This window comes from Pomacea canaliculata, linkage group LG3 (genome assembly GCF_003073045.1).
Source record: "Pomacea canaliculata isolate SZHN2017 linkage group LG3, ASM307304v1, whole genome shotgun sequence".
NCBI classification, from domain to species: Eukaryota; Metazoa; Mollusca; class Gastropoda; order Architaenioglossa; family Ampullariidae; genus Pomacea; species Pomacea canaliculata.
Window position 1 is genome coordinate 11,891,033 of NC_037592.1, and position 16,650 is coordinate 11,907,682.

Consider the following 16,650-nt stretch of genomic DNA (forward strand, 5'->3'; position numbering starts at 1 on the left):
GTACACTTCCGCCTAACTCCCACCAGCAGTTTTATTTTTATTTCCAGTGGTTTCCTTGGCCCAGTTAATTACATGATTTGACTGTATGTATAGTCACGACGACAGCAGCGCCAAGGTCCTTTTGTTAGTACGCACGTGCACACTTACCAGACACACGCACACGCACTCTTGTCAGCAACACGACGTGTGGAATGTAGCAGCATGCAGCATGTCGCGCTGGATGTGTTGCTTCCTTGCTGAAAGCTTTGGTGCGCGCTTACCGCTCTCTCAAGTTACAGATAATTATCTTCCAGTGATTCCTTGCCATTTTTTGTGGGGCGGGGAGAGATACCTTTTGCGCAGCTGCACTGCCGGTAGCCAGGAGGAACTGCAGCTGTCATGTTGTTTGTGACAACACAAGCGCCAGCCTTGCTTGCTGTTCTTACCTGATGAGAGATGATCTTTTAGGGTTTAGCAGGAAATAGGCGACAAGGTACAGGCGTCAGCTCCGTTGCATAAGGAGGGATGTGGTTTGGAGAGAAAAAGACATTTGAACTGGGAATGACTTCTCAGATGTGAGGAGTAAGAAATATGGAGATTGTACAAATCCACCAGGCTGTTGCTAAGGCACCAGCTCAGTAATTTGTGATTGCAGTTTGAGTTAATCATATTTGGTACATGATTCAGACCTCTATTTTTAAAAAATCTAAAAGCAGTCCTAATGAAGACTTAATCCTAACCTCAGCTTAATTGTCTGTTGAAGTCATATCCGTTGCGGGTAGCAAACTTGTTCAGTCTTTGGTCACATAACCTCAAGGGAGATCCCACGTCTCAAACCCAACACAAAGACTCCTAAACACAACAGCTAAAGACCAAAAGACTCTTTAATAATAACCAACAAAAGCTTAGGCTTCAAAAACTGTTAACCAATATTGGTTTTATGTGTTACCTAATGGGAAACAATGGTCAGTTTAGGGGAAGCATTGCTTATGTAGGGGGACATGTTAACTATTTCTGGAATGATTGTTCAGTGCCTGTGAGAAAGACTGACAGTGATGAGACGCACATCAAGGAATGTGTCTTGATAATGGTGTCTAGAAAATGCCATGGCGCCATGGCAGTCCCTCAGTGTTTATAGGGGCTGCTGCTGGGCTGGCTGATCTGTTCCCCAGCCTATTCCAATCCCCCTCCTTCCACCACTGCTAGGTGAACAGCATCTCTCCATAAGGCTCCTGTTCTCTTCTTAAGCATGACACATGATGGCCAGAGTCTTAAGACTAAATGGAGCAGCTAGCAGGTGCTCTGAGAAAGGCATGCGAGTAATTAAGCTTAATTCAACGACTTTCTGGTGGAGCTGTGATGATGATATAGTACACTTTTTTTTTCATAACCTCTGCTTCTAGAGAATGTTGCTCCAGTGTTATATAAATTTGCACTGTTTGTGACAAAAATAGGTCTGTGTGCATTATTAATAACCACTTGTTGAAAACTTGTGATAGAATCAGGTGTGTAGAAAATGGACATGGTATCGCATGAGGTATAAAGGCAGGTACAGTGTAACCTGTAAAGAGGTTGAGGGGTACCTCTTAGCAGTGAAGGTGTTTTAAGATCAGCCACATGGCGCTGGGCAGATTGAAGAGCTGGAAGGGAGGGAAGGGGAGTAATGGCCGACTGGCAGTGGCAAGAGAGAATGTTTTGAATGAAGGCAGTCTCATTTTTCAGTGAATCATTGGCTGGGTTGCTGTTGGGCATCTTACAAGACAGTCTTTGTGGAGATTTCATGCTACATAGGTGTCTTGACTTGATTCTGACAGAAAAGTCTTGAAATTTTTAGAAGCGAGGCAGTGTTTGCTTCTTGTTGCTTTTGCAAGTCAGCAAGAGTGGTCTTAGTGTATTGTGCTAGCACTTCATAGAAAGATGTGATATCGTCCACATCAAGATGAAGGGGAACAGAAGCTATAAAGACTTTTAAACACTGAAGACCATTTTCTTGTTGATTTTGCCTTTGAAAAGGCTCACCTGCATGAAAAACCACAGAGTGCATTACTGATAGTGCTGGTGAACGCATCCAGAAGGAGCAACATAATTAACCTCAGCTAGTAAGAGCTTTGCTCTATTTAAAAAGGCATATAAACTCTTGGGAGCCTGCTCTTCAAGTCTGATGAGTTAATCTACAGGAATCATAACTGGATCCAAGGAGATTCACCTGCTGTGAGTTTATTGTAGCAGCAAGATGCCCTCATTGGAAAGCACAGATTTACCTGTGGAGGAAAAAGGCTGCTCATGTTGTGGTTGCATTGATTACTGTTTCGCCCTGGTAAGCCAGTATCTTAACCCGTGCTCAGTTGGGGGTTGCTTGTGGTGAAAAGGTTTTGTACCTAGGTGATAATCTGCATTTTGTAGAAGGTTTGAAGAATGTTTATTGTGCTTGAAAACACACCTAATAATTTTTTTTAAATAGAACTTCATTTTGAGTGCATGCCTTACTGTTGGGAATTAATTGTAGGATTATGTCTTATAGTGCTGGCAGGCCATTCCATCTTGAGCCTGGGCTGTGAGTCACACTGATTTGCAGGTTGAGTTTCTAGGCTACATAAAGAGGTTATTCTTTGCCTTGGGTATTTGTTATCAGGGTGATTCAGCAGGAACAGACTACAGTGCCAGTTGTAGCTTGCATAAGATTCATAGTACCTCAACGAGAATCATGCTTTGTTTCATTTATTTATTAAATGTTGGTATTTAGGATATTTTGCAAATAGTATCTGGATATGGACAAGCCAGAAAAAGTTACAGCAAATAAATAGGACTTTGTGTGTGGTGTTTTAAGTTATGGCTACTATTTAAAGTACTTATAAGTAACAGTTTTCATAGACATTAGCTAAACTTCAGTTGTTACAGTAATTCGTATGAAAAAAAAATCACTAATCTAGATACAGAAAATCTGGCCAAATCACACTCACTAGAAATATAGAAAAGCGAGCATTTTGTCATCTTTATCTCTTGGTGGGACATAATGGGGAGCTTGTTGCAGATCCCTGATCACCTGGTTCCTTCTCCTTCTCTGGGTGTCATTTAGATTTGTATGATTCTTGTTGGGGTAAGGCATGGTAAAATGGAAAAAAGCAACTGTTCACTCTTCAGTCTGTCATAAACAGGCCTACAATAGATGATAGAATTGTGCTGCAGGTTATCAAAGATAAATGTGCACCATAATGAATATGCCTTTGTGCATAAGATATTTGTATTTCAGACCTGTCTGTGAGGTGCTTTCAGTTTCATTAGCATTTTCTCAAACTGCCTGTACTGTCGAGAATATTATTAGCCACAGGTGTCAAGAGGTGAAAGCAAATCATGAGATGAAGTTTTCAGTGAAGGAACCTCTATGGCCTTTAAAAGGTTTATGATAATTTTCTAAAGAAAGCCTGCAATGTGTGTTCATTCATACTAAGCAGTACTAACTTTTAGTGTGAGCTGGTCACTGGTAGCATTAACTCTTAGCTCATGAGTGTATGTAGACAAAGTCTTCACGACTGTTGGCAAAGATCAACTTGCTGTGAAAGGAATCATTGAAATGTACATTTAAAAGCAGTTCTAAAATGAAATAGAAAAAGAGTTGGAGGGATTGGGGAAGAAAAGGTCTGGGCTCTGTAAATTCATAAAAGAGTGCTATTGTGAAAGTAAAGCCTGTTTTTGTTGTCTTCTCTTTTTCTAGCACATGTACCTGTTTGTGCCTGAGCAGAGATCATGCAGTTTGTATGATCTCAGGTCAGATAGAAAAAGAGAGGGGTTTAGTAGGTAAAGCATGCTCCATTATTCACCACAACAACAAATAGTTATTAAATTGATAATTTTTGGCTGTTTGAATTTACATGATGTCATATGTATGTGGGGGTGGGGTAACCAATATTTGCAGTACAGTTTTAATTAGCACTTGTAGTTCACTTGCTGAACATAGTCATTGTAAAAATAAAACTTTGAAATTTCTGCATAAAATTTGTTTGATAGAAGTCATAACTATTTTAGTAAACACCAAACAAAATATTAACTCCTCCTGCCTTACTCACATGGTTTGAAGTAGGTACAGACTCGTATACATGTCTGTTACTAGATGAGTACAAGAGCATTTGCATTAATATTTTCTTTAATGGGGAATCTGATAGTTCCTAGAGCACTAGTGTCTAAACCATCTGAATTATGTTCACCTTAAAAAAAAAAAAACTAAGCATAACTTTTTCCCCTAAAGGTACTTTAAATATTTTGGTGATGGATACATCAAAGAGTGAAATTCTCAGTCTTCAATTGCTCACAGGTTCCAGCTAGGGTATGAGAGTAGTTTCAACTGCACAGACATGTTTCTTTGTATGGCTTTATGGTACCATTCTGAGCTAGACAAAGATAATTGCTTCTCCTGCATTTACTTAAAGAAGCTCCTGTGGCTTTTGTTTATTGTTGAAGAATGCAGCCTCAGGAATAGGGCTAGTTTTCAGTAATTCAATACAGCTGCCCTGGGTGGGTGGGTTTTGTTGACATGAAATGAGACTGGCACAGCCACACAGTGGGTGAGAAAGTTAAAGCCTTGTCAGCTTTTCAGAAACATTAGTGTCATGAAACTTGATCCAGAATGACTGGTTTACTTAATGCTGCTTGATACTGGTAGTCATTTTTATATTGCTTTGTTATTTTTGTTAAGTTTGCAAAAATTCTTGAAGGTAATTTCCAGAGGCATGAATAATGTGCATTGGCATGTTTAGCACTTAAAATGTAGCACACAAGGATCATTAGCAGGTGTAATCAACTGTTTGTTACTGAGGGATGGTAGCAGAAATGGAAGATAATATTGTATGATGCAGAGAAAGAAGATTGTTGAATTCAAAGGTGAGCATGAAGGAGGGTAGGGGATGAGAATGCCGAGGAATGTTGAGAATTACTGGGCTATGAAAATGACAAATTACAAGGCCAACAGAAAATTGGCTATGGCTGTGGAAGAAACTAGCCCTGTGACTCACTATTTTATAAGCATTTCTAGTGTAGAGGTGATGAAATAATGACAAGAGATGTGCAGTAAATTTAGCAGCTCTTGATCCTCTGGCTGCACATGACTCAGCCCCATCTAAATACCTGGCTTGGCATCATTGATCTTGGCATGCCATCCTCCACCTAATAAGCGTTACCAGACCTTTCAGCACCCTCAGCCTTCTAAGCCCTCACATACTTGATGAATGACAACAGTAAACTATGGTTAACTAGATCTAAGACTGAAAATATGTTTTTAAAAAAAGGTTGTGAGAGTGCATGCACATGTACATGAGAGAAGAGAGGGGAGGTAACGTTCGTTGATTCTGCTCAGTGAAATGCTATTAATTACTATTAGATTAAATTCAGTACTTAGAGACAGCTATGAAAAATTTGTTAATTATGTGCACTAGATGACAGTAATCTTCTGTATTAGTGCTTATTCATTATTTCTGAGAAACAAGGACAGTCTGCCTTGAAGTTGCTACCACTAGAAGGTCAACCTGCAGACATTTCTTTGGTGCTGGCTGACTGCCTAGTCTGGGCTGCTTTCTCTCAAGCCTGCATACCCGAGTATTGATCTTGTGGTCTGTGCACCAGGCTCTGGCTGGCAACACTCTCATTCTCTTGCTGACTAGTATCAGAGGTGGTCCTGGTAGGAGAGGGACACAAGGACACTTGTCAGCAATTTATGGAAAGGGCGAGTGTAAGTCAGGACCAAGGAATTCTTACTACATTTCTTGGTTTTTCTGCTCAATGATTGGGAGACATTCCTGGCAGACTAAATACATTACACTAAATTCATTTTAACCTGCAGTTCTATGTGTATATATGTATACTGATGACCCAGAAATCAATACTGTACAGGATTGCAACAGCCGGTTGTGAACCAGGTGGTGTTATGTTCATGGCTGGATATACTAAAAACAACACAGCTTGATTTGGGAGGAAAGGGCGTTACTTCCTGCTACAGATGAGTGGTCATTGCATGTGTCAAAGTGATCCAGTTATATTTGAAGTTCATTGTCTGAAATAAGTGTTTCGTCCTTCTACAATACATTTTAGTGTCATTTGCATAATCTACAATACAACAGGACATCACTCATCACTAGCTGTGCTTTGATGAGTTGCTGAAACGCACAGTACAAAAATGCATTTTGCAAGATCTCTCTGCTGTTAGCACTACGTTTCTTCTGAAAATTGTTCAGTAAACATTTTTTTCTTGGAAGCTCTGCTCCTTGATTGGATTTACAGGTTGGGGGGAAACTCAAGATGGTGAGTCTTCAATGAACCGTTTTTTTAAATCAAGATGTTTAGCATTTCAGCAATATTAGCAGCGGAAGAGGTCCTCCATGCACTGGTTTAGGTTACCACCAGTAATCTTTGGCAACCTGTTTGACAGACTTGAAATACAATTTTTTAAGAAGCAGACTATGATAATAAGGACCTTGTGCACACGGAGACCTTTAAATTCTTTTTATGTTTTGTGAATCACATAGTGTGAATAACTGGACTGATTTAGAGATTTTCATTTATGTTGCAGAGTGCACAATCACGGCTGCTTATCAAGGGTGGCCGTATTGTTAATGATGACCAGTCATTTGATGCAGACATCTATATTGAAGATGGCATTATTAAGTAAGTGATTTGTGCTATATACGCTGTACACAAATTTGTCCAGACAGTGTAGTCCACCTAGCTTTATGCAACTATGAAAAATATTTTTAAATCTTTATTCTTTGCATTTTTACATTATATTTTCAAATAATAATTATGTAAGTTGGTGCAGGTGTTCAGGCACATGCATATGCATACACTTAGTACCCATACACATTTTTGTGCTCATCTGACTTATAAAATGAGTCACAGGCACTAAGAGAAATTATAATCTGTAAAAAATCTTTGCTTGTGTTGTGGTAAATCACACAGGATATATTAACCTTGCAGGCAGGTGGGGAATAACCTTGTTATCCCTGGTGGAGCCCGTACCATTGAAGCTCGAGGCAAGCTTGTCATTCCTGGTAAGAGTTGCTCTTTTCTTTCATAGGAGAAAATATCTTTATTTTACTGCATCTTCCAAGAAAATTACAGATAATTTTATAAATCTTAACTACCTCAAGATTAAGAAAGTTTTGTTTTCACTTAAGCTGGCTTATGTATGTGTAGTACCTTTATACATGAACTCATATTCAGGGTTTTTTTAAGGGTGCTCTGCTACATTGTTTTGGGTTGAGTTACAAAAACTCATTGATCAAATGCATTTCAAAGGTAGACTTGTTGTATACCAAACTAAATGGAAATTAATAAACATTTATGATGCTGAAAAGAAAAATTCAAAGAAAGTGTTGAAATTGAAATATCTTTGACTTAATTATGAATAATTATTTTCAACATGATCTGCTAAATTAGAAATGAAACATATGTTTGAATTTTTTATTAGTATATTTTGGTATATTTGGTATAATCACCAAAGTAAATTATCAGTGTTCTACCATGTAGAGGGAACCCTTATGTCGCAAACTAAGGAATTTATACTCTTATATCAGAAAAAAAAGACACCACTAAATAGAAACTAAAAAGAAGTCAGCAGCGAGTTCTCAGGCCTTCCTAAGATTAAGTGTGTCAGGGCAAAGTTAACATTTGACCTGCTTCACTTTTGTTATAATTAGCTTACATGAAAAATTTATGCATATACCTTTTGTAGGGGGCATTGATGCACATACCCATATGCAGCTGCCATTCATGGGGGCTACTGCTGCAGATGATTTCTACAGTGGCACCAAAGCTGCTCTTGCAGGGGGCACCACCATGATCAGTAGGTGGCATGTACTTTTTTCTCTCATGCACACAGAATTATTCCTTGTTATTTTTGTTTACTAAATGTTATAGATAGAGATAAAAGTCCTTTTTGGTGGAAATTGATTTAAATCTTCTGGCTTTCTTGGAAGTTTCTTTGGTTCCCTCACTTGCATACTATTTATATGTTTGTTTGATTTTTTTTTTTTTATACAGTTGACCTGGTTTGTGACCAGCGTGGTGTGTCATTGATTGATGCATATGAAAAATGGCGAAACTGGGCTGATGGAAAGGTGTGTTGTGACTATGCTTTGCAAATGGGTGTCACCTGGTGGAGTGACCAAGTATACAAGGAGATGGAGATTCTCACCCAAGAGAAAGGTAGGGTGCTTACTGGTATTTGTTGTGAAAATTAAAAAGGAAGTTCAGTGTTCTAAAATAAAAAGCAGGATAAATACTAGAATTGGCTTTTATATGTAAGAACGACATGATTTGTAATTCAGAGTGCAAAACAAAGGACTACTTTGTGATTAGAAAATGTGTAATGCATTGCAGGTGTAAATTCCTTCAAGATGTTCATGGCCTTCAGAAACGCCTACATGCTTGATGATTCTGAGCTTTATGCTGCGTTTTATCGATGTAAAGAACTTGGGGCCCTTGCCATGGTGCATGCTGAAAATGGACGGCTCATTGATCTGGTATGTGTTGCTTTTTTTTTTAGCTGATGATCTGTAACAGTTATATCTTAGTTTGAAATAGATTCTTTCTTGACACTTATAAATCACAACACAGAATTGTTGAGGTGATTAAGTTTCCTTTTTTTCTTTCTGACCAAGAAAATATGTTATCTGCAAAAAATACCACCTTTTATCCTTGAGCTGTTTTTGTCCTTATTAGTGTATAACTTTTAAGGTAATAATGTGATGAGCATTGATTATGATTAAGTGGATTTGATGTGCAGAAAGCAGCTGAGTTAATTTCCCAAGGAGTGACTGGACCCGAAGGTCATGAACTCTGCCGGCCGGAGGAGGTAAACTTTACAGAATTATTATCTGAAAAGAATATTAAGAAATGATCATGGTCCATCGGTTTTAAAATTTTTAAGTCAAACTGATGCACCTCCTGATTCGGATTCCAGTGATGTAACCAATCAGCTATTTACTTCCCTATTTTAAGTACCCATATGGGGTTGGAAGAGCTATCTAGTCATTGGTGAGGTATGCCGTCAACATCCAACTTCTGCTTGGAAGTAAAGTACATTAAACAACAGGTTAGGGAATCTGCCTAAGACTCCAAATCATTACTTTAAATCATCTGAAAATACTATTAATTTTGAATCATAGTTTTCTTGGGTATTTCCCATATTCCCCCCTTGTCTGTTTTAAAACATATTGGGAGCTTACGCTTTGCTGTTACAAGGTTTAGATCTTGAATTTTTAAAAAAATTGTTATATCCAAGACATGGCAACACTGTGAGGTAATGCTGAGACTGCATAATTTGTCAGGTGGAAGCAGAAGCCACCCAGCGTGCCACTACCATTGCTGATCAGGCAGGAGCTCCACTTCTTGTTGCCCCTGTGATGAGCAAATCATCAGCTGATGTCATTTCTGCTGCACGAAGAAGTGGTGAGTAAAATGTCATATGCATCCATATATGCATGTGAAGAAAGTATGTGCATGCTTGTAAGAAAGAAGAGAGAGAGGAAAGTGGGTATAAGAGAATGTATAATGTAAAAATAAAAGAACATGAACCTAAGTGACAATTATTTGCTTTCCTGACAATAGGGAAGGTGGTATTTGGAATGCCCATTGCAGCCAGTCTTGGAACAGATGGTACCCATCTGTGGAATAAGTGCTGGCGTCATGCTGCAGGCCATGTAACCAGTCCACCTCTTAGACCTGATCCCTCAACACCAGGGTATCTGCTTGACCTCCTTGGAAAGTGAGTGCGTTTTTATAACTTAAATGACATCAAAAAGAAAAAGAAACAATGTTTAGATATGCATATAATAATAATTGCAAAATTTGCAAAGCGCATACTCACACTCCTAAGGAGCATTCTCTTAGAGTGCCTAAGAACAAGACATGGACAGCATACAAAGTACAGGGAAACAAACGAATAACACATGAACTAAAAAAGAATAAACAATAGTGCCAATGATGAATATAAAAAACAAGTACAGAAAATGCAAAGAGGTACCAAATAACAAAATAAATACATGTACACTGAGAGAAAACACAGCATAGAACTGCACAGTTTTTATCTAGTGGAACTAACAGCAGATGACATAATCTGAATATTATCTATTATTTTCAGCAATGATCTGCAGCTGACTGGGTCAGACAATCGCACTTTTAATGCTGACCAGAAGGCACTTGGCAAAGATGATTTCCGGTATATTCCTAGTGGTGTCAATGGAGCCGAGGATCGCATGTCTGTTCTCTGGGAAAAGGCTGTGGTAAGTACATTTCTGTTTAGACTTCCTGTTTTCCGGTTTGTCCTTCCCTAATGTTTAAAAACATTTTTTGCCCCAGCAAAGTAGTTCTGATCAAAACTGTTGATTTTTTTTTTTTTTTTTTTGGTGGCGGATACAAACATCTTTTTATGCAATATTTCCAAGTGTAACTTTGCTGACATATGCTAGATATTAATATCTTGTTTTTTGGTCACATTATTAAAACTTTGTGCTTTTAAATATTCATGCTTTTGTGTTTTTTGTGCAGCATTCTGGCAAGATGGACGCATGCAGATTTGTTGCAGTGACAAGTACTTCTGCAGCCAAAATATTTAACATTTATCCAAAGAAGGTTGGTTCTGGATTTTTTTTTTTAACTGCTTGAAGAAGCAGTGACAGTATACATCTTTTGACACTTGTTAAATCTCAGGGCATTTTGTGAAAATTTAAAGAACTTTCAAATATTTTATTGGCATTAGATTTGCCACAATTATTTTTCCAAGTCTTCATGACTTCAATAAAATGTTTACAGTAAGATTTTTTTCCCTTGGTCAGTTGTTTGCACTGTACCTAATAGGACTTGATTTATTGTATTTATTTTTACAGGGGCGCATTGCAGTTGGGTCTGATGCTGACATAGTTATCTGGGATCCCAAGCTGACACGCAAGATTTCTGCTAAGACACATCACCATGCAGTAGACTTTAACATCTTTGAAGGCATGGAATGCCATGGTGTGCCGCTTTTTGTTATCACCAATGGTCATGTTGTGGTGGATGAAGGACAGGTGTGACCATTATTTCCTACAAATTCAATTCAAAAAGAGAGACTAAATTCCATTTTTCCTTTTTACATGTCTTATCATTATCATTAATTTTACATTTTTCACTTTAAAACTTCAAAAAGCCCTCTTCCTAAATTAAAAAACTTGTGGTCAACTATTATTATGAATCATAGTATTACCATCTGAAAGCCTTTTGTTGACAGGCTCTAAACAAATTTGATATGTCATCTTTTTTTGGCAGTTGAAAGTAACTCAGGGTCTTGGCCGCTTTGTTTCAACTCCATGCGGTGGCGAGGCTGTGTTTGGTCGCATTAAGGCCAGGGATCAGGTAATTCACCTCCGCAAAGTATATTGTTGGTATATCGTCATTAAAACAAAATGGTTACTCATTGAAAATTAGTTTTGCAATGTAGATTTGTCCACACATTTATTTTATATTTGTATTTCTCTTCTTTTGCATTGTTGAGCATGTTCTGTAATAATGGAGGTTATTACTTTATTAGTATCCATTCATTAATATTAAATTTTAGGCAAACGGTATTCAGGGTTAGAAGCAAAGAGACAGATAATATTAGAAATTTGTTATGTCTAACAAGCTGAGCTAGCAATTCAGCTTTCTGAGGCCAAATATTGCTTTAAATAAAAAGGAAATGTTCAAAATATAGTTGCTATCAAAAGGACTTTAGTGGTATATGAAAACATAATTTATGAAGAAAATGAAAGATACTGCTTTTTGAAAAAATAAACAAAAAATGTGAGAGACTTTTATTTGTGGAAATAACTCTAAATCTTTTACATGGTATGGTGCTTGCAGGCACGACAACCAATGGCAGTAGAGCGAGAACCATATTCAGGTCCTGTAGCAGAAATACAAGAAGAGGCTCAAATCATGAAGTCCCTAGATCATTCAGCCTTCATGACCCCTGTTGAGCCTTCTTTCCATACTCGACCTCCAACACGTGGAGGAGGGCGCAACATGCAAGACTCAAGTTTCTCACTTAGTGGTGAGTAGTTTTTCAGCAATAAGGATGTTTAAATAGTAAGCTCTAAATACCTTTGAAGAAGTTGAACATGCAGAGAGGGATTGGATAATGTAAGACTTCATAACATTTTTAAAGGATAATATTTGAGTGAATTTAATTTGCAGAAATGTAGTCAGAAGTTTAAAATTTTGTTAACGTAATAATAAAGTACACTTTATAGTGCTATATCCTCAGTCCAATGGTTAAGCTTATGGGGCTTTACAAATAATGATAATTTACAAAAAAGGATGTAATTAAGCCTGCAAATGCTCCTATCCACACATGTTGTCAGAAATGATGATGTATATTGCAGCCAAAGAACAAGACTATGAAGGCAAAAGTATGTTCACTTAAGTCTTAAGAGCAGATGATCAGTAGTTTGAGCCAGTGACAGGAAAACTCTCACTACCCACTAAGTAGCAATGAGTTTCTGGATTTATCAGGGCAGGGGAGGGTTGGGTTCTGTTGCACCCTGAAGAACATATATGCTGTTTAAGCACATTCCTATCTGAAAGGATTACATCATTTTTGAGTGACTGGTCTTCGTTGTGTTAAGGAAAAGTTTCATTAAAAAAATATTCTCTAATTATCCTCCAGCAAACCGAATGTCAAACTAAAGGGCTTGAGCTCTGTTTAGATTGTTATACCATTAATTATATGAAATGTGATATTAAACATGGATTGCTAGTCACATAAATACTTCATGAACCATTCGCTCAACTTTACACAGTCAACTTTATTTAGCTCAACCAGCATTTAAGTGCTTTGACCTTACACAGTTTGTGGGAGTGTTTCATGTGCACTTTTTCAGTCAAAATTATGAGCATCCAGTAATGACCATTTCCAGTCCCTGTTCACTGTGTGCTATTAACGTTTTGGGGTTTGTTTTGTTTTTGTTTTGCGAGGAAGGGGGAGTTTGTCTATTTCAATTAGTACTCAAGAAAGGAAAGTAATTATTGGATTTATGGATTTTAGCAAAACTCTACTGACAGAATTTATGAAAGCTTTGTTCTTATAATTTCAGGTGCTCAGATTGATGACAAGATGGGTGTTCGTTCAGGAACACGTGTTAGCAATCCTCCAGGTGGTAAGTCAACTGCCCTTTGGTAAAAGAGCGTTTGTCTACAACCCAAGCGCCAAACAAGACACCTTTCACTGCTTTGAACATCAACTATTCAGTTGCCTTTAATTACTGAACAATTCCAGTGTTGCATAGTTTGTATTGCCTTGCAGAAATTACTTTGTTGTCAGGTACTATCTGTCCTGTGGAGCAGTGTTCAGTTGTGTGTTTGAGAATGGCCTAGCTTGTAAGTTTTGTGAAAGCTTCAGTGTTCAGAATTTACTGCATTGATCATGGACTTAAGTTTCCACAATGATAGTCTGGATTTTTTTGGGGGGCAGGAAGGTTTTTTTGTTGCTAGTCAAAGAAGGTCTCTTGAAGCCTGTTTTATTTATGGTTGTGCAATTCCAGTATGGGTTGAAAAAAAACAACCAGAAAGGTTTTATCTCAAACCCGTAAGCTGTATTTTGCCTCAGTGTTGAGTTGCAAAACTTTAAAATTGATGTGACTGTAATCTGTTGTTTTAAAGGGAATGAAAGGTTTTAATATTTGATCTGGAATAGTAAATATTGTGCTTTTTTGTGACTTCTGGAATCATACAGTAAATCCATCACTATACCATCACATCTGTCTACAGGCAAGAAAGTAAAAATAGTTTTCTGCTGAATAAATTACAAAGAGAACGGAAAAACAGATTTGCTGGTTGACAAATGGATGTACTGTTGGACAGTACTTCTCTATCTGTGCTCATTGCACTTATTTCTCTTCACTCTAAAGGACGGGCTTGTTTAACATTTTTGTAATCAGAAGTTCTAGCAGCTAAAAAAAAGCCTAGAACAGATACACTGGCCGGTGTTGGATTGCTATGATACCTCCTTTCTTGTGTTTTTCTTTAATGACGAGTAAAAGCTTTGTCAGTGAAAATCTTGTATGCTGCACATTTCCAATCACTCAATTTAGTTACTACAATGAAAATGTATAATTTATTCTGTTATTATTATTTATGCATTATTCACTGCCAGATAAGGTCAACATGTAGTCATTGGTGTGTATGTAGATTATTCTGTTTCATCTTCCCCTTTGACAAATTCACCTTCTTGATACTCTGAGGCTGTACATTTACTTGGAAACAGTCTACTTTTCATCAGAATGTTTGAATGTTGGTGTCTGCAAATTTTAGCATGAGTAAAATTGGTGAATGATTTTTTTGTTTGTTTGTTTGTTTGTTTTTTTTTTGGTTTGTTTGTTTATTTTTGATACAGAAATATGGTGCTCCCAAAATAATTTTCCATCCAGCTCCCTTAAGCACTGGAATCCAAAGAATGGAATGAAGCAAACCTTTACATACTCTTGAGCATGCTACAGTATTGATTTACTAATCCATTCTGATGTTCAGCTCGTACAAGATAAAACAACTTTTGGTTGAAAGTTGATCTTTTCAAGTTTATTTGCCATTTAACTTTATAATCCATTTGTACTTACAGATGGTGCTTATGTCCAGATTTTCAATTCACTGGTTTTACTCATGGGTTAACTTTGATTTTAGATCAGTCTGTGGATAGAATAACTTCACATTTCATGTGTACTTGGCGAGGGTTTGGTCAGAGATCTGATGTGATAAACTGAAATATACACATGGTTGTTCATGCATCAGAGGAGGGCATATTATTTGTTGTGTCAAAGCTTATAAAGCTTAGCAGGAGCAGACTTTCATGACAGCTGAATAAATGTTCATAAACAGATCTTGACAGTAAATGTAACAGGACAAAAAACTTGTAATTAGATTGTCAATGAACCTGACAATGCATGTTTTTGCTTCAAGAGGGAATCATTCTGAGAGTTATCATCTAATTGATAGATGAATGGAGAGGGGGGAGGTGGTAGGATTTGTGCTAGGTAATCAGTTCATAGTGTGTAATGAGTTATCAATAAGTGTATGGAAGTAACAATTTGAGAGAAGTTGCCTGATAATCTGTACTAATGTCGAAGAGGAGAAATTGGGCAGGCAAAAACTTTCTGACTGTTGAACTGGAGCAGAATATTGGGAAAGAAAACAGTAAATTGTCACTGTGGATATGATGCAAGTTGATATACAGTGCTTTTATGGAGATGAAAAATAACTGACATATGGCTGTGTTTTGTGTACAGCAGAAATAGATGTTGGGGAAAAAGTAATCTCAAAAATGCTTTCTTTGCTGTCAGTAGATTTATATTGTTGTGCAAAGATTTTATTGCATACATTTAAAAAAATAATGGTCTATGTGCCCCATACTTTGAGTATTTTATATCTCGTAGTTGTTTAAAATCAAGACACAAATAAAATGATTCTTTTCTTCTTTGGTTTGCGTCTTTTTTTCTTGTAATATGTTTGTTCTTGTTTTTATTTCATCCTAGTTTTTTTTCTCATGAAGTTTGATTATTCATAAGTTTTTCTTTTCCTTTTCTGCTCTGTGAAAACATCCAGGGTCTATTATTAAAAAACCCTTTTAACTCAAAAGCTGAGAGCATATGCATATACACATGCAATTTTTGCTTTCTGCCTTATGCAGACATCAGCAATACCCAAGTAGAGCATACAATGAGCTTGATGCAATAAAATACCCTTTCAGACAGAAAGTGATAATTATGGAAGAGTTTGGACTTACTGACTTCAACAATGAACATTTTAAAAAAATATATCACTCTTTGCTTGTGGTCTAGTCTATACATTCTTGCCTTTTTAAATAATCATACTCTTCATTAGCAGGTAAGAGGGTCCACTGAATGTTTTAATATTGGGTTTAAGTAAGGAATGATGGAACAATGGAGCAAACTTTGCTGCAGAAATGCTGGGCTTAAAACTAAAGCACACGAAGCTTCTTAAATAATTATGTCTGTAGGATATATAAAGCTGTTAAATGAATGATTCAAAAGTATTGATACTGCAAACATGTTTCATTTATAATAAGAGAAGGCAGTAGACAACCCTATCATCCAAAAATCATTGTTGATTTTGGAGGGAAAGTGCTAATTCCACCTTGCGGTGATTTGGCACATCCAAAAAAATCTTTTTATAGCTGCTTATATATTGCAAAGGGGAGAGAATTTTAAGTTGCTTCATGCAACTCGCTTGATATTTATATATCTTTTGATATTTGACTTATGTAGCCCTTGGGTACAGATGGTGAATGTTTTTAAATTGCTGCTGTGATTATTTTCTCCCAGACTGTCAATATTGTATGAGCTTAATAAAATCAATACTGCTTTCATATTCGTGTTATGAATGTTGCACAAATGAAGACATTGGTTTTGTCATTGTAGCTGGGTTTTTTTTTCCTCCGTTTCCTATACAAAGTCGGGAAACATTTCATGACAAAGGAAAGAATAAAGTAATGCATGCATGTGCTAATGTAGATATGAGAAGACACTGAAGACGAACATTTTGTCACAATCGAAAACTTTAATATACAAATATTGTTCATTATATTTTAATACTGGGTCAGTATCATTTAAAGAAAATTAAAGCGCACTCATTTGCGGCATGTAGCCTTCCACCGACCCC

The 16,650-nt window shown here is 37.0% G+C and overlaps 1 protein-coding gene across 8 annotated transcripts in view; it reads left to right on the top strand.

The window, feature by feature from the left end:
• The window catches only part of LOC112559110 (dihydropyrimidinase-like), a 55,686-nt gene extending 39,329 nt beyond the window's left edge, over positions 1-16,357 (top strand). For 5 of the 8 annotated variants that reach the window (XM_025230058.1, XM_025230059.1, XM_025230060.1 and 2 more), the window contains 14 exons: positions 6,536-6,630; positions 6,940-7,013; positions 7,697-7,807; positions 8,005-8,169; positions 8,344-8,486; positions 8,750-8,818; positions 9,294-9,414; positions 9,574-9,730; positions 10,106-10,247; positions 10,513-10,596; positions 10,851-11,030; positions 11,269-11,355; positions 11,842-12,031; positions 13,074-16,357. In XM_025230058.1, coding sequence (XP_025085843.1) covers positions 6,536-6,630; positions 6,940-7,013; positions 7,697-7,807; positions 8,005-8,169; positions 8,344-8,486; positions 8,750-8,818; positions 9,294-9,414; positions 9,574-9,730; positions 10,106-10,247; positions 10,513-10,596; positions 10,851-11,030; positions 11,269-11,355; positions 11,842-12,031; positions 13,074-13,159 — 1,704 coding nt within the window. In that variant the 3' untranslated portion in view covers positions 13,160-16,357. Of the gene's footprint in view, positions 1-1,718; positions 2,297-5,639; positions 6,268-6,535; positions 6,631-6,939; positions 7,014-7,696; positions 7,808-8,004; positions 8,170-8,343; positions 8,487-8,749; positions 8,819-9,293; positions 9,415-9,573; positions 9,731-10,105; positions 10,248-10,512; positions 10,597-10,850; positions 11,031-11,268; positions 11,356-11,841; positions 12,032-12,362; positions 13,050-13,073 lie in introns of those variants that run through there. The other 3 variants (XM_025230063.1, XM_025230065.1, XM_025230061.1) reach the window with 3 other exon arrangements.
• The last annotated feature ends 293 nt before the right edge of the window (positions 16,358-16,650 follow it).